Consider the following 23,932-nt stretch of genomic DNA (forward strand, 5'->3'; position numbering starts at 1 on the left):
GGGGGTGGGGGTGGAGAAGCAAATGGGCGCTTCTCCTATGTGCCCTGGCCGGGAATCGAACCCGGGTCCCCCCACACGCCAGGCCGACGCTCTACCGCTGAGCCAACCGGCCAGGGCCAGAATATACATTCTTTTCAAGTGCTCCTGGTACATTCTCTAGGATAGACCACATGTTAGGGCATAAAAGTGGTCTCAACAAATTTAAGAAGATTGAAATCATTTCAAGCACTTTCTCTGATCACAATGGCATGAAACTAGAAATCAGCCACAATAGAAAAACTCAAAAATTCTCAAACACATGGAAACTAAATAGCAGGTTGTTAAATAACAAATGGATTAAGAATGAGATCAAAGAAGAAATAAAATTCCTAGAAATGAAGAATAATGAGCATACAACAATTCAAAATTTATGGGACATAGCGAAAGCAGTACTGAGAGGGAAGTTCATAGCACTACAGGCACACTTTAAGAAGCTAGAAAAAGCTCAAATAAACAACTTAACCCTGCATCTAAAAGAACTAGGAAAAAAACAGCAAGTAAAGCCCAAATGTAGTAGAAGGAAGGAAATAATAAAGATCAGAGCAGAAATAAATGACATAGAGGCTAAAGAAACAATACAGAGGATCAATGAAACTAGGAGCTGGTTCTTTGAAAAGGTAAACAAGATCGATGAACCTTTAACTAGACTCACCAAGAAAAAAAGAAAGAGGACTCAAATAAAATTACAAATGAGAGTGGAGAAATAACAATTGACACAACAGAAATACAAAATATTGTAAGAAAATACTATGAAGAACTGTATGCCAAAAAACTAGACAACCTAGATGAAATGGACAAATTCCTTGAATCATATAATCTTCCAAAAATCAATCTGGAAGAATCAGTAAACCTAAACAGATTGAATGAGATCAAAACAGTTATCAAAAAACTCCCAACAGAGAAAAGTCCTGAGCCTGATGGCTTCACAAGTGAATTCTACCAAATATTCAAAGAAGAACTGACTCCTATTCTTCTCAAGCTATTTCAAAAAATTCAAGAGGAAGGAAGACGTCCAAGCTCCTTTTATGAGGCGAGCATAATTCTGATTCCAAAACAAGGCAAAGACAACACAAAGAAAGAAAATTATAGGCCAATATCCCTGATGAATATAGATGCTAAAATCCTCAACAAAATATTAGCAAACCGGATTCAACAATATATGGAAAAAATCATACACCATGATCAAGTGGGATTTATTCAGGGGAGGCAAGGCTGGTACAATATTCGCAAATCAATCTATGTGATTCATCACATAAACAAAAGGAAGGAGAAAAACCACATGATAATTTCAATAAATGCAGAAAAAGCATTTGATAAAATCCAGCACCCATTCATGTTCAAAACTTTCAGCAAAGTGGGAATACAGGGAACACACTTCAGCATGATAAAAAGCCATCTATGACAAACCCACAGCCAACATCATACTCAATGGGCAAAAATTAAAAGCCTTAATATCAGGAACAAGGCAGGGGTGCCCCCTTTCACCACTCTTATTCAACATAGTCCTGGAAGTCCTAGCCACAGCAATCAGACAAGAAGAAGAAATAAAAGGCAGGTTGGAAAAAAAGAAGTAAAACTATCATTATTTGCAGATGATATGATATTGTATATAGAAAACCCTAAAGTCTCAGTCAAAAAACTACTGGACCTGATCAATGAATTCAGCAAAGTGGCAGGATATAAAATTAATACTTAGAAATCAGAGGCATTTTTATACACCAACAATGAAGAGTCCGAAAGAGAAATTAAGGGAACAATCCCCTTCACTATTACAACCAAAGAAATAAAGTACCTAGGAGTAAATTTAACCAAGGAGACTAAAGACTTGTACTCAGAAAATTATAAGGTCTACCGTAAAGTTTTGTCTGTTTTTGGAATAAAACAAAATACAAATTTTTCTTACCATCAATAAGCCTTTCCATTATTATTACTGATTTCTTGCCAGCGTGAGGGCAATTTGTATATCCCATTTTTGAAAAATGTGTTATCTTTTGATGCAAAAAATTGAACCAGTGTTTGTTTGATATCTTCTTCATTTTTGAATTTTTTGCCCTTCAAAAAATTTTGTAAGGACAAAAACAAGTGATAGTCGGAGGGTGCTAAGTCCAGGGAATATGGTCGATGCGACAGACATGCTTCTGTAGCATTTCTTCCTTGTTGAAATTTGTAAAAATTACAGTGGCGTAAATGAACTTTATCAGTAGCCATGGGTACACTATCGCTTCACACATAAGACTAACGTGAATCAACTTTGTTTTAGTTAATTTGCTACGTCAGTATGTATACATTAAGTGATAAAAATAGACACACATGCGCCAAATAAACGTGCTTACGTGTTGAAACTTGTTGTGATAGAAACGGACAGAACTTTCTGGTAGACCTTATATAAAACATTGATAAAAGAAATCAAGGAAGATACAAACAAGTGGAAGCATATACCAAGCTCATGGTTAGGAAGAATAAACATCATTAAAATGTCTATATTACCCAAAGAAATTTATAAATTCAATGCAATACCAATTAAAATACCAATGACATACTTTAAAGATATAGATCACATATTCCAAAAATTTATATGGAACCAAAAAAGAACACAAATAGCCTCAGCAATCTTGAAAAAGATGAATAAAGTGGGAGGTATCACACTTCCTGATATCAAGTTATCCTACAAGGCCATTGTACTCAAAACAGCCTGGTACTGGCATAAGAACAGGCATATAGATCAATGGAACAGAACAGAGAACCCAGAAATAAACCCACAGCTCTATGGACAATGGATATTTGACAAAGGAGGTAAGACAATACAATGGAGTAAAGACAGCCTCTTTAATAAATGGTGTTGGGAAAATTGGATAGCTACCTGCAAAAAAAATGAAACTAGACCACCAACTTACACCATTCACAAAAATAAACTCAAAATGGATAAAAGACTTAAATGTAAGCTGTGAAACCATAAGAAGAAATTATCTTAGAAGAAAACATAGGCAGTAGGCCCTCTGACATCTCTCGCAGCAATATATTTGCTGATTTATCTCCATGGGCAAGTGAAATAAAAGACAGGATAAACAAATGGGACTATATCAAACTAAAAAGCGTTTGCACAGCTAAAGACAATAAGAACAGAATAAAAAGACAAACTACACAATGGGAGAACATATTCGACAATACGTCTGATAAGGGGTTAATAACCAAAATTTATAACGAACTTGTAAAACTCAACACTAGGAAGACAAAACAATCCAATCAAAAAATGGTCAAAAGAAATGAATAGACACTTCTCCAAAGAGGACATACAGATGGCCAATAGGCATATGAAAAAATGCTCAACATCACAAATCATTAGAGAAATGCAAATTAAAACCACAATGAAATATCACCTCACACCAGTCAGAATGGTGCTCATCAACAAAACAACACAGAATATGTGCTGGCGAGTATGTGGAGAAAAGGGAACCCTCCTACACTGCTGGTGGGAATGCAGACTGGTGCAGCCACTGTGGAAAACAGTGTGAAGATTCCTCAAAAAATTGAAAATCGAACTGTCTTTTGACCCAGCTATCCCACTTTTAGGAATATACCGTAAGAACACCATAGCACTGTTCCAAAAGGAGAAATGCACCCCCATGTTTATGGCAGCATTGTTCACAATAGAGAAGATCTGGAAACAGCCCAAGTGTCCATCAGTGGACAAGTGGATTAAAAAGCTATGGTACATATACAGTGTGTCCATAAAGTCATGGTGCATTTTTGACCGGTCACAGGAAAGCAACAAAAGATGATAGAAATGTGAAATCTGCACCAAATAAAAGGAAAACCCGCCCAGTTTCTGTAGAATGATGTGGCAGCATGTGCACATGTGCAGATGATGACATAACACCGTGTATACAGCAGAGCAGCCCACGGCCATGCCAGTCGTGATGTGGACGGTACAGAGGAAAGTTCAGTGTGTTCTGTGGCTCGCTAAATTCAAATCCGAGCCCTAAAAAATCTGTGTGTGCATGTGCTCGACAATTACACCTAAGCAAGACTACAGTTCATAAGGTGTTAAAGAAATGTCTCTGTTTTACGGGGTACAAATTATGGCTGTTGCACGCTATCAAACCGGCAGATAGACCCAGATGATGCATGTTTGCTACAGATATGCTTCATGAGATGGACAATGATGCAAGGTTTATTGCAGAAGATTGTGTTTAGCGATGAGGCGACCTTCCACATCTGTGGACATGTTCATCGCCATAACATCCGAATATGGGCTGCTGAACATCCTTATGCCTACGTTGAGTACGAACGTAACAGCCCCAAAGTGAACGTGTGGTGTTGCCTGATGCATGATAAGGTGATAGGCCCATTTTTCTGGCAGAGTAGTCTGTGACGGCAAAGTCCTCTCTTGACATGTTGGAATTGTATGCAGTGCCACAATTTCCAGAAGGACGGTGCTCCTCCACACTATGCCACCACTGTTCGTGAGTTTCTGGATAGAACATTCCCCGGCGGTGGATAGGCAGGGGTTCTGTCAAGCCATGGCCACCACAGTCACCGGATCTGATGCCCTTAGACTTTTACTTTTGGGGTTATATGAAGCATGATGTGTACATTGAACGTATCAACGAGAATCACAGACGTTATTCACTCTGTTACACCAGACGTCCTTACCCGTGTGTGGCAAGAATTCACTGTCGTTTGGATATGTGTAGGGCAACAAATGGAGCCCACATTGAACTGCACTGAATAGGTATGAAACTGGGAGAGTTTTTCTTTTATTTGGTGCAGATTTCACATTTCTGTTGTCTTTTGTTGCTTTCCTGTGACCAGTCAAAAGTGCATCATGACTTACGGACACACTGTATACTATGGAATACTACTCAGCCATAAGAAATGATGACATTGGAACATTTACAATAACATGGATGGACCTTGATAACATTATATGGAGTGAAATAAGTAATCAGAAAAAACTAAGAACCGTATAATTCCATACATAGATGGGACATAAAAATGAGACTCAGAGACATGGACAAGAATGTGATGGTAATGGGGGGTGGTGGGGAGGGGGCGAGAAAAGAGAGGGGGTGGGGGGCAGGGGAGGGGCACAAAGAAAACCAGATAGAAGGTGGCGGAAGACAATTTGACTTTGGGTGAGGGGTATGCAACATAATCAAATGTCAAAATAATCTGGAGATGTTTTCTCTGAACATATGTACCCTGATTTATCAATGTCACTGCATTAAAATTAATAAAAATAAGATAAAATGTAAAAAAAAATAATAATGAGAAACACGTACGAAGCCATGGGCCATGCCGGGCAGCCTCCTGGCTGCAGCTCTGGAGATGCCAGCTGTCTGAGTGTGCGTGCACACGGGCGTGCCACTCTGTCCACGGGGCGAGACCTCCGCAAGCTAAACTGCCGTGGACTCGTCACCCTGGGGTTAATTAGACATGGAGAGCCTCGTCCAGGGTTCTGCTCTGGCGTCCTGTGTGCTGGTCTTGGCCTGGGCCGGGAACGTGCAGCCACTCTCTCCACATGTTGTGTTGGCGTTTCCGGCGGTGAGGGGGCGGTGCAGGTGTCCGCCTTCTCCACCAGACACCTGCACCGCAGCAATGCCAGGAAGGGGAGAGGTGTGAACACAGCGTATTGTCACCAACACCAGTGATCTGTGCACACACTCCTCTCCTACTGTGGCGTCCCCGCCTCCAGGAGCCAGATACGACTGCTAATGACAGGAGGGAATTCTGAACCCAGAAGTGGAGGTGAGACTTCACTAAGCCCCGCAGGCCACGTACACCCTCTTGGGCTCTATGCCTTCCTCAGTTAAAGCTCCCTAATTACACTCCATTTCTCAAGCCCAGGAGGAGCACCGTCTAATAAGTAATTATAGGTTCATAGTAAGTTTCAAAAATAGAACTGAGAGGTCCTATGCACCTTACTCCAGTTCCCTAACCTTTCGTTCCGATCAGCCCAGCACACCATCTAACGTTGCAAAGGGTAACTGCAGGCTCAGCAATCCATCCGGGCCCTCACTGATTCATTCATTCATCTCTCCATCCCCTTGTTCATCCTCCCACTCAGTCATTCACTTATCTGTTCCATTTTTGATTCATTCATCTCTCCATCCCCCTGTTCATCCTCCCACTCAGTCATTCACTTATCTGTTCCGTTTTTGATTCATTCATCTCTCCATCCCCCTGTTCATCCTCCCACTCAGTCATTCATTTATCTGTTCCGTTTTTGATTCGTTCACTTATCCATTCACCCAGCCATCCACTCATTCAAGTATTTATTGAAACCCTGCTCTGTACAAACACAGGCAGATGCTGAGCTGTAAGATGAAACACCTACACTTCTCTGAGACGCCTGGGCTCCTGTAGGCCCCCAAAAATGAAAAAGTCAACACAACCCTGAAAATTACTAGGAATTTCTATTTCAAAATTACATTTGCTTATGAAATAATTCTCAAAAGCCAAACATTTCAAAACAAGCGTTCTGTATCTGGGTTCTGATATAATAAACATTAGGCAATCAGCAACCGACATTTCTGACATAAATTTTTGTCAAAGCGAAAATATTAATCAGAAATAATGTAAAGGATAAGAAGATATATTGATTTGCATTGAGGAACCTCTCCGATTTGTATCAGAGGGAATTCAGAAGGAGATTTGGGGGACCCTGGGGGAGCTTTGGGGGGCTGCTGTGGGGACCCAGGTGTCAGGACCGGGAGGCGCTGGGGTGGCTTGGCCTCTGAGTAGAGGGGCCAGGTCTGCCCCTGACACCGAAGTTCCTTGTGCCCTGGAAGCTTCTGCTTCTGAGTAGTAGACTAAAGATCTGCTTAAAAGCTGCTTATTTAGCCCAGAAATGAGAAGTCGTTTGGTAATTAAGTGCAATTAAGTTGTAAATGTGCTCACCATAAATGCCCAGTCGGAAATACCCCGAGATTCCGAGGAAGGGCTGGAGAGGGAACGGCTGACTGAGCACCCCGGCCCCCCGTGCACATTGCTGCGTCAGACGTCTCTGCCCTGTGTTCGTCAAGGAGAACTTGTACATGTGGAGTCGATAGCAGTAAGAGAAAAGCTAGTTCTGTGCCTTACAGATTATTGATCGTGGTATTGAAACTGCTGATCAGAGACCAAGTGAAGTCATGTGGGTGTGCATGTGTGAGTGTGAGTGAAATCAGCAGTGTGCATGGTAACAGCATGGAACAAATTACACACATGAATAAAGTCCTAAATATTAGTTCAGAGTATGGTTTGAGAGGCTGGAGGCTTCCCTTCTCTTGTCACTGTAAGAAACATCCAAACCTGTAAGAATTTGTAGGAGTTTATTTGAGCCAAACTGACAATAATTCCTGGGAAGCAGAGTCAAAGGATTGAGAAAATGCTCTGGAAAATGGCAGTTTTGCCGCTTGTTTTATATGGCAGAATGAGAAGGGAAGACGTCAGGGGTCACAGGGAGACGGGAGAATGCCGAGTGGGAGTCCTCGGAGGCGGAGACAAGGAGAAGTGGGGAGACCTTCCGCCCTGGTGGGTGCAGAATGCTGACTCAGCACGCGGAGGGGACGAGGGACCAGATGATGCCCAGGGGCAGGCTGTGCCTCGAGGGGCCTGGGGAGGGGTTACTCTGCCTTTTAAAGGGACATAATCTTAGGTGCAGAAGACCACAGACAGGCTCAGCCTTGTCGAGAAAGATGCCAGCCTAGGACGTGACTGCCCACCATGAACTGCTTTTAGTGAGAAAGTGTTCATCTCAGACCGTCCTGTGTGGTTACTTTAGGCCTGAGTCTGCAAGGCTGCCATGCAGGCCTCCCCGAGGTGGTCAAGTTCAACGTGTGGCCCCTTTTTTGTCCACAAGGGCGATTGATTCCATTCCAACGCTGGCCCTTTGATCCCACCTCCTCGCTGTGCAGGCTCTTGTCCCCAGCACTCCTGGGTAAGCTGTTTCTGGGCCTGCGTCCCCTCAGGAGGACCGCTTCCTGTGGGGGTGCAAGGAGGACTCGGGGCAGGCCCCCAGCGGTCCTGCTGCTGCTTACAGGGGCCGCAGCTCCTGCCCGCTGGGAGCCTGAGGCTCCACCGCTACGACCTCGTGTACGCTACGACCGGCGGCCCATGCACAGCAGGTCTTCCTCTGAGCGTGTCTGTCCTGGTCTCCATGTGGCTGCTCGCTCGGAGGAACTCCAGCTCCTAACCCCGAGGTGGGGAGCCTCAGGGTCATGGAACTTCTCTGACTTGAGCCCGCCCCCCCCCCCCAAGCCTCTGCAAAGTCATTTCGGCTGCACAAGGGGCCCCACCCACAGGCCTGTGCAGACAGAAAGCCCCAGCCACACCTGTCACCCCCCCTGCCTGTTGTCACCGTGTCTGCCTGCCTGTGTCATTTCCACGTGGTGCCATCACCTGCCTCCTGTGTCCTGTTTGAACAGCACAATGGCAGATGGTGGGAGAGAGGGGGACACTCTCGTGCGGTGTCACCGTGCGGACACCTTGCCGGGCGCTGCCTCAGCCTGTGCACAGGCGGGAGGGAGTCCATGGCGTGAGGACAGGAAGCACCTGGGACCTGACCCAGCAGAGCCCCTCCAGGCCGCGTCCTGAAGCCACAGAGCAGCTGACGGCTTTCGTCACCTCTGGGGCGAGCAGTGAGGTGGGCACTTTGGTGTCCACGGCGACGAGGATGCTGGCTGGACCCTGCTCAGCCCACGCTGTCAGAACTGTCTACCCAGCTCAGAATGGGGCCTCTGAAAGTGAACGAAAACCGCTCGGGCTTTGAGGGTTTCGCTGTTTGGGGCCGTGCTTTTGTAGTAGAATTTAACAAGGCGTTTAAAGAAGCAGGGAAGTGACTGGAAGCACAGCAGGTCCTGTGAACTGAACTCGAGTCTGCTCGGTGCACGGAATCGGCAAGGGGTCTGCACTGCACAGGCCCCAGAAGCTCGGCCCTGTTCCCTGTTGTTCTGAGAGATGCCAGCCTACGTCTGGCAGAGGATGTAAATATTGCCTAAAGAGCCTGACTGGCAGTGGCTCAGTGGATGGAGCATCGGCCTGGGATGCTGAGGTCCCAGGTTCAAAACCCCGAGGTCACCAGCTTGAGCCCAAGGTCACTGGCTTAAGCAAGGGGGTGACTGGCTCGGCTGCAGCCCCCCCCGGTCAAGGCACATATGAGAAAGCAATCAATGAACAACTGAAGTGCCACAACTGAGTTGATGCTTTTCATCTCTTTCCCTTCCTGTCTGTCTCTCTTTTTCTCTCCCTTAACAAAAATAAGTAAATATTGCCTGATGACCTTGTGGGATTTCAAGCGGGGCCACCCACCCTGGCCAGCCCTCTGGAGCTCACACCCCTTTGTAGTGAGTGGAATCTGTGTATTCACTCGGTCACCAGACACTGACACTTAGGATCAAGTTCAGGGAAGTCTACTAAATATGAGAGTGACCCATAGAGATCAGAGAGCTATTGGGGACACAGTGTCCCGTGTAAAGTCATGGGACAGCAGACAGAACATAACCTCAAGGGCAGCCCCTGCTGTTTACAAAGGATGGCCAGTCTCCCTGTGTCTGGAGGGTTGTCAGCGGTTGTCCCTAAAACGCTTCCCAGCTAACCTTGTGTGCAGCCTGGGTGTGAGGACCTCTGACGTACTGGTCAGGTGAAGGCAAACCTCCAGTAGAACAGGACATGCGAGATATTCGTGAGGGGTTATAGGGCCAGATCTCGATAACGCTGGTGAGCAGTACTGAGCGTGGCATGCGGGAGGTACGTGTGTTTCTATGAATTTGTCCATTTTATCCAGGTTATCTGTTTTCTGGTATATAGTTATTGATATGTGATAATCCTTTTTATTTATATAAAGTCAGTAATAACTCTCCCCACTTTTATTTGTGATTTTAGTAACTTGCTCTCTCTCTTTCCAATCAGCTAAGGTTTCTCAATTTTATGAGTCTCTCTCAAGAACCAACTTCGGATCTCATCGATTCTCTGTTGTTGCTTCCCCTATTCCGTTGGCCTCCATCCGGCCTTCATTTTCTTTCTTCCACCAGATTTGGCTCTAGTTTTCTTTTTTCATCATGAATTTTAATATCAGCTGTTTCATTTGTGCAGAGAAGTCAGCTGTGGTTTTGGGAGGGATTGCGCAATTCAGGGCAGATTTCCATCTGAATCATCTGAAGTCTCCCAATCCATGAACATAGGCTACACTTCCATTATTTTTTTTTTTTTTTTTTTTTTTTTTTTTGTATTTTTCTGAAGCTGGAAACGGGGAGAGACAGTCAGACAGACTCCCGCATGCGCCTGACCGGTATCCACCCGGCACGCCCACCAGGGGCGACGCTCTGCCCACCAGGGGGCGATGCTCTACCCCTCCGGGGCGTCGCTCTGTCGCGACCAGAGCCACTCTAGCGCCTGGGGCAGAGGCCAAGGAGCCATCCCCAGCGCCCGGGCCATCTTTGCTCCAATGGAGCCTCGGCTGCGGGAGGGGAAGAGAGAGACAGAGAGGAAGGAGGGGGTGGGGTGGAGAAGCAAATGGGCGCTTCTCCTATGTGCCCTGGCCGGGAATCGAACCTGGGTCCCCCGCACGCCAGGCCGACGCTCTACCGCTGAGCCAACCGGCCAGGGCCACACTTCCATTATTTAGCGTGTCACTGATTTCTTTGAACCATCTTTTGTAGCTGTCAGCATACAGATCTTGAACTCTTGGTTGTTGTTTTTTTCAGGAAATGTTTTTAGTTTTTAAACAGCTCAGGCAGTTCCTCTCAGCAGGTGCTGGGCCGTGTCACCCCCTTCCTCTGTAGAGCAGGCTGAGGCCCGTGAGTGCCCCACTGTTCCCCTGACCTGCACGGACAGTGCTGTGTGTTCCTGATGAGACAGCGAGGTGGTTGTGGGTGTGAGCGGCTCTGAGTGGGAAGCCAGGGGGCTGCCCTGGGTGGGGCAGGGGGGGAGTCTGGGCAGACGGAGGGAGCGGCAGGGACAGGGCACTGCCTAGGACCAGCCAGGACAGTCAGTCACACAGTTTTGCAAGGTTCCACAGAAGTTTTTGAAGAAGTGTTAGCAAGCTTAACTAGTTTGGAGGAAATGCAGTCTATACCACGGCCACTCTGGAAAGTTCTTGCTCCGTTCTGTCTTGTCTGGGTGCATTTTTTACCTGTAGTTCATTCACCAGGGCTCCACAAAGGACTTTCCCTTTAAGGCGAGGACAAGAGCAGGTGCACAGGGACGTCTGTTGCCCCCCCCCGGCCCCCCCCCCGGCCCCGGGCAGGTGCAGACGAAATGCAGACCGGTGGGGGAGTGGGCTGAGTCGGCCGCAGGCAGAGGGAGACGAGAGTGTTTCCTCGGCGGGAGGGAACCCAGGGGTCCGCCCTGGGGAGGTTGCCGTCGGCTCATTCCCTGCGGTGCCTCCTCTCCGTGGTGGGGGCTGCAGCTCCGTGCTGCCCTGGGGTGCGCCCAGCCGGGGGGCTCGGGCGAGTGCTGGTGCGGGAGGGTGCCTGCAGCCCCCACTCTGCCCTCCCCAGTCACGCCGGAGCTGGGCGCCCGGGGTCCAGGGCAGCCCGGATGCCAAGTGTGTGTGCGTGTGTGTGTCCACATGCGTGCGGGACCTCAGCACCCCCCACCTGCCCTTCAGCCTCCATCTTCAGGCCGCCCTCGCCACAGGGCCGTGAGGCGGGAGCCCGTGACGGGTGCCCGCACGCCGCTGGCACGCCATGGGCGTCGCTGGATTGCGGGCTCTTATTCCTACACTCAGAACCCACCTCCTGGAAGGGGCAGGCCAGCGTGAGCCCAGCGGGGACACGGGCCTCCACCGTCTGGTTTGAATTTGAAGTGACGGTTAAGGAGCGATGCGGTGACCGCTGTTCTCTTGTTAACAGCAAACTGGTGTCATGAGAAGCGGGGAGTTCGGAAGCAAGTCACCGTTGACCTTGGTTAACTCCGTTTCACCAGCAGAAATTTCTTTGTCACGTGCACATATTGAAAAAGCCCACAGTTCACTTCTCACTCCGTGTCTGTGTCCCTGTTACTCACGGCGCATGAAAGTCGTGCTTGTGGCCGCCGCGGAGTGAGGAGTCCACGTGCAAGTGTCCACGCGCCGAGAGCCAGTCCTGCGGGGCAGAGGCGGGACTGTGTCAGCGTCCTGCGTGACCAGACATGAGCTATTCCAGTTGAAGTTTTATCTTCACCCTGTGCTTACATGTGGCTGCGTTCACAGCACAGCTTCCAGCCAGACCTTAGGCGGAAGCTGCAGCCGTGAGCAGATGAGGGTGCCCGCGTTCGTGTGGAGGGACAGTGACTGGTGTTAAGTTACGTGTTAATGGGTAGCAGATGACAGCACACAGCTCTGTGTCGGCTGGATGCTGAATTTCCTTTGGAAACTTGCTTTTAATTTTATTAAAACATATGTAATCTTAAACGTCCCTCCCAATATACGTATTAAAAGGCTTCGGGTGTGACTTGACTGCTGGAGGAGGGGCACTGAGCAGCTCTCGGGGGCTGGCCACTCCCGGGGAACGAGAAGCACCTTGAACTGGGATGGAGTGCAGCTCTCGGTGGAGATGAGGGACCGTTCGTCCTTCCTGTTTACCGTGAGGACAGGCTGAGGGCCGTGTGCTGCCTGAGCCCCCTGTTCCGAGCCCACTGGGAGCCCAGGAGATGTTTGCATTCTCTGCTCCCCGCTGTGGAAGCCACGCCCTGGCTTCTCAGGGATCCATGACGTCACACCCCTTTCTTGACATTACATTCCCGGGCTGAGCAGCCCGAGCAGGAGGCCCAGGAGTCTGAAAGGGATAGTGTGCGCCCACCCTCGGACCAGCCTCTGGCCAGTGTTCTTGGTGGGCGATGTCTCCCTGCGCTGCTCATTGAGAGCTGGTGAGAAGTGACCGGGGCAAAGCCTGGTGCCTCCTGGCCCCTCTCCTGTTTCCCGCCGGCTTTCTAGCTGTCACCTGAGGTCACTGTGGGGTCAGGGTGGGCGGCTCTGAGACCTGGTGTCAGTCGCCCAGGGTAGCAGGTGTGTCTGTCTGGGAGGGGACCTCAGTGAAGCGTGAGGGGTGCCTGGAGAAACACTCATGGGGGGGCAGGGTGACCCGAGGGAGGGGCAGGGTGACCCGATGAGGGGGGCAGGGTGACCCGAGGAGAGGGGGGGCAGGGTGACCCGAGGAGGGGGGGGCAGGGTGACCCGAGGAGAGGGGGGGCGGGGTGATCCGATGAGAGGGGGGGCGGGGTGACCCGAGGAGAGGGGGGGCGGGGTGACCCGAGGAGAGGGGGGCAGGGTGACCCGAGGAAAAGGGGGGGCAGGGTGACCTGAGGAGAGAGTAGGCCCTGGGAGGGGTGGGAGAGGGCTCAGCTCACTTCCTGGTCGTGAGATAAGGCGCTCGCCCTTGGAGGTCCATCTCCCGCCTGGACCCCCGGCCTGGAGGACAGTAAACACAGGAGGAAGCATCGGCCTCGGGAGAAGTAGGGAACCTGCAGGGGAGGCTGAGACAGCCCCTTCGTCAGGCGGTCCAGCACGTGTGCTCCCCAGGGGGTGTGAAAGGCACCGCGTGCTCCCCATGGGGTGTGAAAGGCACCCTGTGCTCCCCAGGGGGTGTGAAAGGCACCGCGTCCCGCACAGCAGAGCCGGCCTCGGGGACCGCCTGCCGGAGGAGCCTTGGGAGCGGGGTGGGGCTGGGCTTCCACGGCGAGCGGAGACTGTTTGGAAGGCCCGGCCACCGCCGTGGGTGGGTGGGCGAGGGTAGGAAGGCACAAAGGCCATGAGGGGTTGCTGCGGCCCTGGTGACAAGGACGGGGGTCTCAGCCAGAGCAGGGCCTTGGCACAAAGGGGGTGGGCACAGGGGAGTGTGAGCTGAGACTGGGGAAGGGGCAGGGGAGGAGCAGAGGGCTGTGCAGAGACGAGAGGGAGGCAGGGCGAGGGAGAGAGCCAACCAGTTCTCTTCCACGTGTGGCTGGGCACCGGCAGCTCTCGGGGACAGAGACAGGAAGGTGCCAGCCACCCCGAGCCTCTGGTGCCAGGAGACAGGCTCTGCTAGTCATGGTCAGAGCCCTTGAACCCCGCAGTCCAGAGCAGGCTTGTCCCTCGGCTCACAGCCGGCATGTGGGGGCGAGAGACCGGAGAGGAGGGCACAGCCTCCGACCTGCGCCCTTGTAGGGAGGGTGGTGTGGGCTGTGCAGAGAGCACGGGCCCTGGTCCAGGCCGGCTGGCCTCCCCTCCCGAGGAGACAGCTCTGTTCTTGTGGGTCCACAGGGATGACCGGCCAGGGCCACTGGACCCCTCGAGGCTCAGCCCTGGGGTCACTCTGGGTCGCCCGGCCTCAGCCCTGGGGTCACTCTGGGTCGCCCGGCCTCAGCCCTGGGGTCACTCTGGGTCGCCCGGCCTCAGCCCAGGGGTCACTCTGGGTCGCCCGGCCTCAGCCCTGGGGTCACTCTGGGTCGCCCGGCCTCAGCCCTGGGGTCACTCTGGGTCGCCCGGCCTCAGCCCTGGGGTCACTCTGGGTCGCCCAGCCTCCCGGGTTCTCTCTCTGTCTTTTTCCCGTTGGAACCAGCTGCTCAGGCCTGTTTCCTGCCTGCATCCTACTGTGCACATGACGTACCGTGTGTGCACGTCCCAGATGCATGTGGAGGTGAGCTGCTCAGACCATGGGTGCATGTTCTACATGGCCCGCGCCTTATGTATGCAAGGTGTGTGTGCATACTGTATACTGTAATAGTCTGACTATTCCGTATGTGTTACATGCATGTTATCTACTATCTGTGTGCAGATAATGCTCAAGTCTAATTGAACGTAACTCATTTTTCCCTCAAACTGTTTACTTGATACCATGAAGTCTTGCTCTCAAGGGACCTGATGAATCTAGGAGACACTAGGTACTTGTCCTTGTCAAACAATATTTGGGAATATTAGAGTTTATTCTCCCTAAGACTTCTGTAGGTCGGAGCAGCCGGTGTATAAAAGGTGATGCCCGTGTGACTGCCCAGACCGAGAGTGACCACCGACACCTGGGTGGAAGTGGTTCAGCTGTGGGGGGTCACTCGGTTCATTTTCCCAACACGTGGGGGTGTCCGTCAGCATTTCCACCGCGCCTCACACGGTGTCCCTGTGTTTTCTCCACAGACCAGCCGTATCCGTGGTCCCCCGCTCAGCACTTCAATGAGGAAAGGTACTCCCCTGCTCCCAGGAACATGAAAGGCTTGTCCGGGGGCCGCAACCAGCCGCAGCTGTGCTCTGCCCACGCCTGCGGCCTGGCGCTCCCCGAGGACTGCGAGCACGCCCACGAGCACCTCCGCCATGGGCAAGACCTGCGGCCGCCCTACCTGCTCAGCCCGGCGGACGGCTGTGCCCTGGAGCACCACCGCTGCTCGCCCCGCAGCTCCGTGCACTCCGAGTGCGTGATGGTGCCCGTGGTGCTGGGCGACCACCTGTCCAGCAGCACCTTCCCCAGGATGCACTACAGCTCCCACTACGACTCCAGGGACGACTGCGCCGCGGCCCACGCGGGCGCCAAGGCCAACCGCATCCCGGCCAACCTCCTGGACCAGTTTGAGAAGCAGCTCCCGCTGCACCGGGACGGCTTCCACACGCTGCAGTACCAGAGGACGTCCGCCGCCGAGCAGCGCGGCGAGAGCCCGGGCCGCATACGGCACCTGGTGCACTCGGTGCAGAAGCTTTTCACCAAGGCCCACTCCCTGGAGGGCTCCTCCAAGAGCAACGTCAACGGGACGAAGGGGGACGGCCGCCCGGAGGACCACCACGGCCACCACGCCAAGCACAGCAAGCGCAGCAAGAGCAGGGAGCGCAGGCCCGAGGGCAAGGCCCGGTCCAGCCTGAGCAGCTGGTGGAGCTCCGACGACAACCTGGACAGCGACGGCCCCTGCCGGGCCTCGGGCCTGGCCGGCAGGCACCTGCTGGACCACGTCGCCCACTGCTACCCGGAGCCGCTGCTGCCCGGCCCCTTCGGCGACCTCTCCCTGAAGACCTCCAAGAGCAACAACGACGTCAAGTGCTCGGCCTGCGAGGGCTTGGCCCTGGCGCCCGACGCCAAGTACATGAAGCGCAGCTCTTGGTCCACGCTGACCGTGAGCCAGGCCAAGGAGGCCTACCGCAAGAGCTCCCTGAACCTGGACAAGCCCCTGCTGCACCAGGAGGCCAAGCCGGCCTTGCGGCCTTGCCATTACCTGCAGGTAAGGGGTCTCGAGGGCCGCGGTGCCGCTGGCCGTGAGGACGTCTGTCCCCTCACAGGGCCGCTGAGGACTGCGGTCGGGCACGTCCCTTTCACGTGTGTGTCACTTGTGTCCCACTCACAGCCACCCCGCCCCACCCCCACAGTGGCTGCAGGCTGCACGTCGGGCGGGGGGCAGGGGAGCTGCCCGGAACAGAACAGCACTGAGTGCCGCCTCGTCCCAGGTGTCAGCCGTTGGGGCAGGTCAGTAGCTGCGAACCCCTCAGGGTCACGCCCCCGGGTCACTGCAGCAGCTCTGGCTGCCGTCTGGGCAGTGGTCTGACCCCTGGGGCTCTGCTCTGAGAGGAGGTGCTGTCCAGGTTGCTCTTAGGGGCGGCCTATCCTCAGTGCCTGGGGCCTCGCTCAGACCAGTCTGACCACTGGCTGCAGGAGGGAAAGAGAGAAGGGGGGTGGAGAAGCAGATGGGCACTTCTCCTGTGTGCCCTGACCGGAAATCGAACCCGGGACATCCAGACACTGGACTGACGCTCTATCCGCTGAGCCACCGGCCAGGCCCTAAAACCTTATTTTTACAGCAGGGTGAGGGGTAGGTTTGCGTGCAGCTGGCAAACCCTCACGCCACGCAGCCGGGAAGCGTCCACCTGCATGTCACAGGGCAGGTGGTCAGCAGCCTCGGGCTCCTCAAGCCGTCGGTAGGGAAGCAGAGTGCCAGTCCCTGTGTCTGTCCCGGGATTTTCTGACACGGCGCCCCATCCCTGGTGCGCCCCGCCCGCTCGCTGTCCTGCACGCCCCAGCCCCTTCCTGCGGAGCCTCTTCTATTCACTGGCCCCCTCTCCGCCCCGGCCACCCGGCAGTGCCTGGCGTGGGAGATGCGGGCCCTGCATGCAGAGGGCACCGTGTGGGGGGTGGACCTGCCCCTCAGGCCCTGGGATGGCCCGGGAGCCCAGTCGGCATCCGCTCACCTGTGAGGAGCCACGGGAGGTGAGGACTGGGACACGGGCCGCAGCGCTGTCCTCAGACGTCAGCCGTCACCTCGCCTCCCGTGTTCAGGAACCGGCCGGAGTGGGGGTCCCGCTCCAGGTTGTCGGGACCCAGGTCCCTCCTCTGCGTCTCTCGCTCTTCCCCGCTCGCTCCCCTTCTGTGAATTCCGGTGGGGGTCCAGGAGCCAGCTGCCTGTTCACAGTGTCCTGCCCCCACCCCGGGCCCCACCCAGGTGTCTCCACCCTCCAGCTCCTGTGTCCAGGGATTCTCGGGATTCTCTGCACACCGGGTGGTCACTGTTTGCCCGTGTTCACTGACATCCATTCAGCCACCTGTGAGACCGTGTCACTCCTCCCCTCTCCTGCTGGTCCCCCTGCTCCATGTGGCTGGAGGCCCTGAGGTTGTGATGGAGAATTGGGGGTGTGGGCGGGGCTGGGCTGAGCTGCGACCCAGGCACCCCCAGACCTTGGTCTCTGTGTGGTGACGTGCAGAGAACGGTAAGTCGAGCTGGACCCCCTGAAAGCTGTGTCCTCGTGGGCCACACCTTAAAGCCAAGGCCCGCGGGCGGCGAGAGCATCACCTGCCCCTGCAAACCCACCCATCATCTGCATTCTTGAGAGGCCCTGCAGGAAGCTCAGGTGTGGACCCCGCCCCATACAGGCCTCCTGAGGGACAGTGTCCTGGGCACCAGCCTCGCGCCTCTGAGCTGGAGCGGGGCGTGGGACTGTCCCCAGGTCAGGGAGATATTGCCCGTGTGGCTGGTGCTTTGGGCTCCTGCAGGCGCTGGCTCTCCTGAGCCCGGTGACCCGTGAGGACACGCCTCCTCAGAGGGGGTGTCCCTCTCTTCTCGGCATCTGCACGAAGCCACCCCATCCTAGGGAGCGGCTTGGGCTTCCACCCTTCCCTGTCCTCGCGTGGTCACCACTGCGTCACGTGTGGACAGACTTGTGACCGTGAATGTCCCGATTACGCTCACGTCTCTCTGGTGGTTTGTCCTGCCGTCTGGGCTCTCAGGAGCTGAAGGCCAGCACTCCATAATGCTCACGCACAGATGTCCCCGCACATGGACTGCGTCAGACACCCCATGGGTCGGCACCCAGTCCTCGCACGCCGGACCCGTCCTGCTGCTGGAAGGCGGCTCTGAGGACTGTCCTGTGTCCCACGGGGCCGGTTCCACCCGACGGGAGCCAGACACAGGTGCTTACCCAGCCTCTGTGTTTCTTCACCCAGAACTAGAGAGATTTGGAGCTGAACCTAGTTTCACCTCGTGCAGAATACGGGCTAACATCAAAGGAAGCTTATGTTTGAAGGTCAAAGCTGGCAGTGGACAACTGAGGGAAGACGTTCTCCACTTGTTCTCTGAAAAAGCTCGTTTTCATATTTTCTCTGTCAGCAGACAGAGCATTGCACTGCGGCCCTCAGTGACCACCACACTGACCGGACAGGTGCGTCACAGATGAGCTCAGGGAGCACGGACTGCGCCGTCACCCACTGCGGTGACTGCTGGGGACTGGAGGGGGAAGAGGGCTGCCCAGCCCTGGGCAGGACAGCGGCAGGGGCACCACCGTGGGGGACACAGTGGCGTGGGACACAGTGACGTGGGGACACAGTGGCGTGGGACACAGTGACGGGGGACACAGTGGCGTGGGACACAGTGACGTGGGGACACAGTGACGGGGGACACAGTGGCGTGGGACACAGTGACGTGGGGACACAGTGACGTGGGACACAGTGACGTGGGACACAGTGGCGTGGGACACAGTGACGTGGGGACACAGTGGCGTGGGACACAGTGACGGGGGACACAGTGGTGTGGGACACAGTGACGGGGGACATAGTGACGGGGGACACAGTGACGTGGGGACACAGTGACGTGGGGACACAGTGGCGTGGGACAGCAGCCTTCCCCGTCTTGCAGAGATGCGTCCAGTGGTGTCTAACCCGGGAACGGCACCGAGTCCCCGCCTCCTGCTGCTCTGTGTGTTCACTCCTTCCTTTCCTGGTTGCCTTCCCAATGTGTGGTCTGGTGTGCAGGTGACCAGCAGCTTTGTCCTGCTGGACGAGAGTTTGAGTGGGAGATACATCCACTTTCACACTTGGGGAGCCGTGGGAGGAAGTGGCAGGGAGTGGGACAGACTGTTCTGAGCGACGAGAATTTCCCAGATTAAACAGCATTCAAGCCCCTCCCCCTCGTCCCGCTGACGCCCCAGGGTGACCCAAGCACCGGCCGTGGCCACTGAGGAGGCTCTGACTTGGCTCTGGGAGCCGTGAGTACCCCCCCCCGGACTGGGCTCCCCGTGGCAAAGCTCGCAGAGCCACCAGGGCCCCCCAGCCTGGTCGGTTCAGCGGGTCGTGACAAAAAGCATCTTCTACCAAAGGGGCCAGGCTTCCTATTTCTGTTCCCACCAGAAGCATTTAACTGGCCCCTGGCCGTGTGCATCACACGGTTCAGAAACTAAAACTAAACTCAGCCCAGAGTCATCAAAGACCCAACCTCTGCGTCCCTTCTCAGTGGCCATACCACCACCCCATCCTGACCACTCACCCCAGCCTCCATGGGTCTCTGATCCGTTCAGTCACCCGTGACCCCAACACCCTCCAGGCCGGGAAGCACCGTCACTGCATGACCAGAGGGGTCCTGTCGGGCTGATGGTGAGACCCGTCTCGGTGGGGAGTGAGCGGCCCCTCTGTCCTGGCATCGGACTGAGAAGCTGGTCAGACGTCAGCGCCACAGAAGGGCATCTTTTTCAGGCACAGACGTCTGGCGGTTCTAGGGCCTTCCAGCAGCGGGGGCTCCAGGCTTGTGAGGGGTACCAGCCCTGCCCTCACACTCACACCTCACCTGGTGCTCTCCACATTCCATGAATTTATGACGCATTCGTGTGACTGCTTAAGGTTTCCTGTCTATACAGTAGCTTGTGAACTGAGAGTCCCGTGTGTAGCAAATACGAGACAATATCTCCTTGACTCTTCTGAAGTGAAATTCGTGTACAGATCTACCACACTATTTTGAATGTTTATTTATTTATGTAACGTGCCAGAATTTAAACATAACAAATCAAAGGAAGGTGACTTGACTAAAACCGTGGGTTTCACCCCGCAGGTGTGCGGGCAGGGTGACAGACGAGCACACAAGGACAGGGTGGGCGGTTCGTGGAGGTGGAGTGCTGGGCGTGGTGGGGGGTGTCACGTGGCTCTGCATCGCCAGGCGGCATTGGGACGCTGTGGGCGGCTCTGGCAAAGCACAAACCACACAGCCCCCTCCGCTCATTGCCAGGTTAGCCTCGTCCCTGAACGTTTGTTGTCATTAAACCACGGAGGAACCACAGTTGGTTCGCACACGGAGCCGAGTGAAACGCAGGGCTGGGGTCTTTACAGACAGAACACAGGCACTCGGAATCCAGCGTCACCCAGGACCAGGTGCAAGTTCCTCTCGGCTTCCCCAAAGCTGGCCTCGTCGGCCTTGGACGCTGGCCCCGCAGCCCCATGGGACATCGCCTCTGCTGTGAAATCAGGCAGTTCGGAAGCCCCGCCTTGCTCCTGAGGCCGCCCCCGGGAAGCAGCACATGTTAAGTGAATGAGGATGACACTCGCTGCGGAAACAGCGTTTGGTGACAGGTCTCTTCTGTGGCTTCAGCACCTGACAGAGACAATTCTGGAACCCTCCGCCCCAGCCGCAGCTTGTGAACAGGTGTCCCGAGTGCTGCAGAGTTTCTTAGATGCAGAAGCAGGAGACACCTGCCTGCAGGCGTCGACCTCGGGAGAATGACAGGGACCACCCCATCCATGTCAGTCCATGCACGGGGACGTCACCGAGTGCAGTCGGGGTCGCAGCACCGGGCGCTGTCAGCCGCACGGCCCGGGCACCTCGCTGCCCCCCCCTCGTCCCTGTGACAGTGCTGACTGTGCTCTGGAGGCGCGGCCCTGGTCTGCTGACTCCAGCTGACTCCTCCTGTGTTGCTGTTTCTTCTAAGACGGAAACTTGGCCTCTTAAATCAGAAACAGGAAGATGCAAGCTGGCCTCGTCTGTTAGTTAATTCACAGGCTGCTGTAAAATTCTCCACTCTGTTTCTTGCAGAAGCGTGTTTCCAATTCACAAAAACTGGAGAGCTGCCAGCAGAATGTCTCTCTCACGGCAGGTGGCACATGCCGCCTGCCCGCTGCCCTGCCTCCCTCGCTGGGGCGCCTGCACGCTGAGCCACGCCTCCCTGCTGCTCAGACTCAGGTCAGCACGACCCCAGCCCCTGCGTGAGGAGGCCTTCCCAGAGCACCTGCCCTGTCCACAGCTCTGCTGACCCTAGTCTGCCCCAGAGCACCTGCCCTGTCCACAGCTCTGCTGACCCCTCGCCTGCCCCAGAGCACCTGCCCTGTCCACAGCTCTGCTGACCCTAGTCTGCCCCAGAGCACCTGCCCTGTCCACAGCTCTGCTGACCCTAGTCTGCCCCAGAGCACCTGCCCTGTCCACAGCTCTGCTGACCCTAGTCTGCCCCAGAGCACCTGCCCTGTCCACAGCTCTGCTGACCCTAGTCTGCCCCAGAGCACCTGCCCTGTCCACAGCTCTGCTGACCCCTCGTCTGCCCCACCTGCTTCTTTTGCTCTCATTAAACTGTGACTCACTGTATGTTATGAGTCTCCTGTTCTGAAACGATTCTCACCGAGAACTGACTCTCTATAAATTAAAAAATGTTTATGCCTGGCCGGTGCGGCACAGGGGACAGAACACTGACCCGGAACACTTGAAGTCCCTGGTGTGAAACCCCGAGGTCACCGGCTTGAGCCCAAGGTCACTGGCTTGAGCCCAAGGTCACTGGCTCAGCTAGCGTCCTCCGTATCCACCCACACCCCAGCCCGTCAGGACACACGTGAGAAGTAGTAATCAATGAATAACAGTGACGCATCTGCAGGTTAACGCTCTCATTCCTCTCCTCCTTCTCTCTCTTTCGAGAAAAATTTTAAGAAATGTTTATTTTTTATTACAGTAGCAACACTCGGTCCATGTAGGAAGTTTAGAAAGTGTGAGTGTAGAGAAAATGGCCTGCGATGCCCACGCTGTCCTCTCTCCCTGCGGTGAGCGCCCTCCAGCTGCTGCGTGGGTGGTGCAGTGTCTGTGGTCAGAGTGCTGAGGACGCGGGGTCTGCCCTCTGGAAGCCGACAGTGCAGTGGTCTGTGGTCAGAGTGCTGAGGACGCGGGGCCTGCCCTCTGGAAGCCGACAGTGCAGCGTGTCTGTGGTCAGAGTGCTGAGGACGCAGGGTCTGCCCTCTGGAAGCCGCTGCCCCTGGCGGAACTGTCCTGCTATGGGGACAGTGCAGCGTGTCTGTGGTCAGAGTGCTGAGGACGCGGGGCCTGCCCTCTGGAAGCCGACAGTGCAGTGGTCTGTGGTCAGAGTGCTGAGGACGCGGGGCCTGCCCTCTGGAAGCTGACAGTGCAGCGTGTCTGTGGTCAGAGTGCTGAGGACGCGGGGTCTGCCCTCTGGAAGCCGACAGTGCAGTGGTCTGTGGTCAGAGTGCTGAGGACGCGGGGTCTGCCCTCTGGAAGCCGACAGTGCAGTGGTCTGTGGTCAGAGTGCTGAGGACGCGGGGCCTGCCCTCTGGAAGCCGACAGTGCAGCGTGTCTGTGGTCAGAGTGCTGAGGACGCGGGGCCTGCCCTCTGGAAGCCGACAGTGCAGCGTGTCTGTGGTCAGAGTGCTGAGGACGCGGGGCCTGCCCTCTGGACGCCGCTGCCCCTGGCGGAACTGTCCTGCTGCGTGCATCCTCCCCTGGAGCTTTCCGGGCTGAGCGTTTCTGCTGCACGGCGGCGATTCACATTCCAGGCCGTCCCTGCGAGATGGCATCAGTGTCTCCTCCTTTTGCCCTGATGAGTGGCCCAGCCGTCCCCGGCGCACACCCTACCGTCCGGGACACCCTTGTAGACAGCAGCAGCGCCGGCCGAGAGCCTGCACAGTCTGAAGTCTGGTCTGTTGCCGTAGAGACTGGACCAGGTTTTCCCGGCATGAAGGGTGCGGGAGCATTGTTTCCTGTGCCTTCTCCACCTGGCAGGTTCCTCACCATGGAAACGGCCATGTGACAAGAAGGCACGAGGACAAGAGCTGCTAAACGCCCAGGAGGTCCTTCCTCCGTCTCTCATGCCCGTCTCAGGAGTCCTCGTGTGGGGCATCTTCTGTGAGGTCACAGTTCCATGGGCAGATCGCTCCCTCTCATGGGCAGAGTCTCCCTCTGCCCCTCGCCGGGTGTTTATCTGGGGGCTGTCTGCATGGTTCTGTCTTGCACTTGGCATTGTGCTTGGGCACAGGCACATCCTCTGCCAACCGCGTGGACATGCACATGGAGCCACACGCTGACTGGGAGTCACACGCCCGGGCTCAGAGCTGTGGGGAGGCTCCAGTCTGGGCTGGCAGCGTCCCTGCAGGCAACTCCGAGTCAGTGGCGCGAGAGCCTGGGGCTCCCCTCATGGCGCCTGGACCTAGGAGGCTGCACATTGCTGCGGGGTTTCCACATGCCCGCCATGCCCCTGAGCGGCTCGGGGCTGCACACACCCACATGCCGCAGACGGACCCACCTAAGTCACCACAGGGTCTGAGGGGCTTGGGGTCACCAGGGTGCTGGTGCCCAGCCATTCCGAGTGAGAGTCCCGGCCGGCCCCCTCGGGCCTGTCCTAGGCAGTAACGGGGTGACGTCACACCTGCCACCCAGGGCAGTCCCATGTTCTGCAGAAACGAATGCACGAGGTCCCGTTAGGAGTGCTGCACCAGGGGGCTGACAGGCTGTCGGCAGGGAGATG

General features: G+C 54.8%; 1 protein-coding gene across 2 annotated transcripts in view; it reads left to right on the forward strand.

Moving 5' to 3' along the window:
• The window catches only part of DLGAP2 (DLG associated protein 2), a 464,829-nt gene that overhangs the window by 360,019 nt on the left and 80,878 nt on the right, over positions 1 to 23,932 (forward strand). For both annotated transcript variants that reach the window (XM_066237265.1, XM_066237266.1), the window contains one exon: positions 15,107 to 16,173. In XM_066237265.1, coding sequence (XP_066093362.1) covers positions 15,107 to 16,173 — 1,067 coding nt within the window. The remainder of the gene's footprint in view (positions 1 to 15,106; positions 16,174 to 23,932) is intronic.

The sequence above is a fragment of the Saccopteryx bilineata genome, chromosome 6, assembly GCF_036850765.1.
Source record: "Saccopteryx bilineata isolate mSacBil1 chromosome 6, mSacBil1_pri_phased_curated, whole genome shotgun sequence".
NCBI classification, from domain to species: Eukaryota; Metazoa; Chordata; class Mammalia; order Chiroptera; family Emballonuridae; genus Saccopteryx; species Saccopteryx bilineata.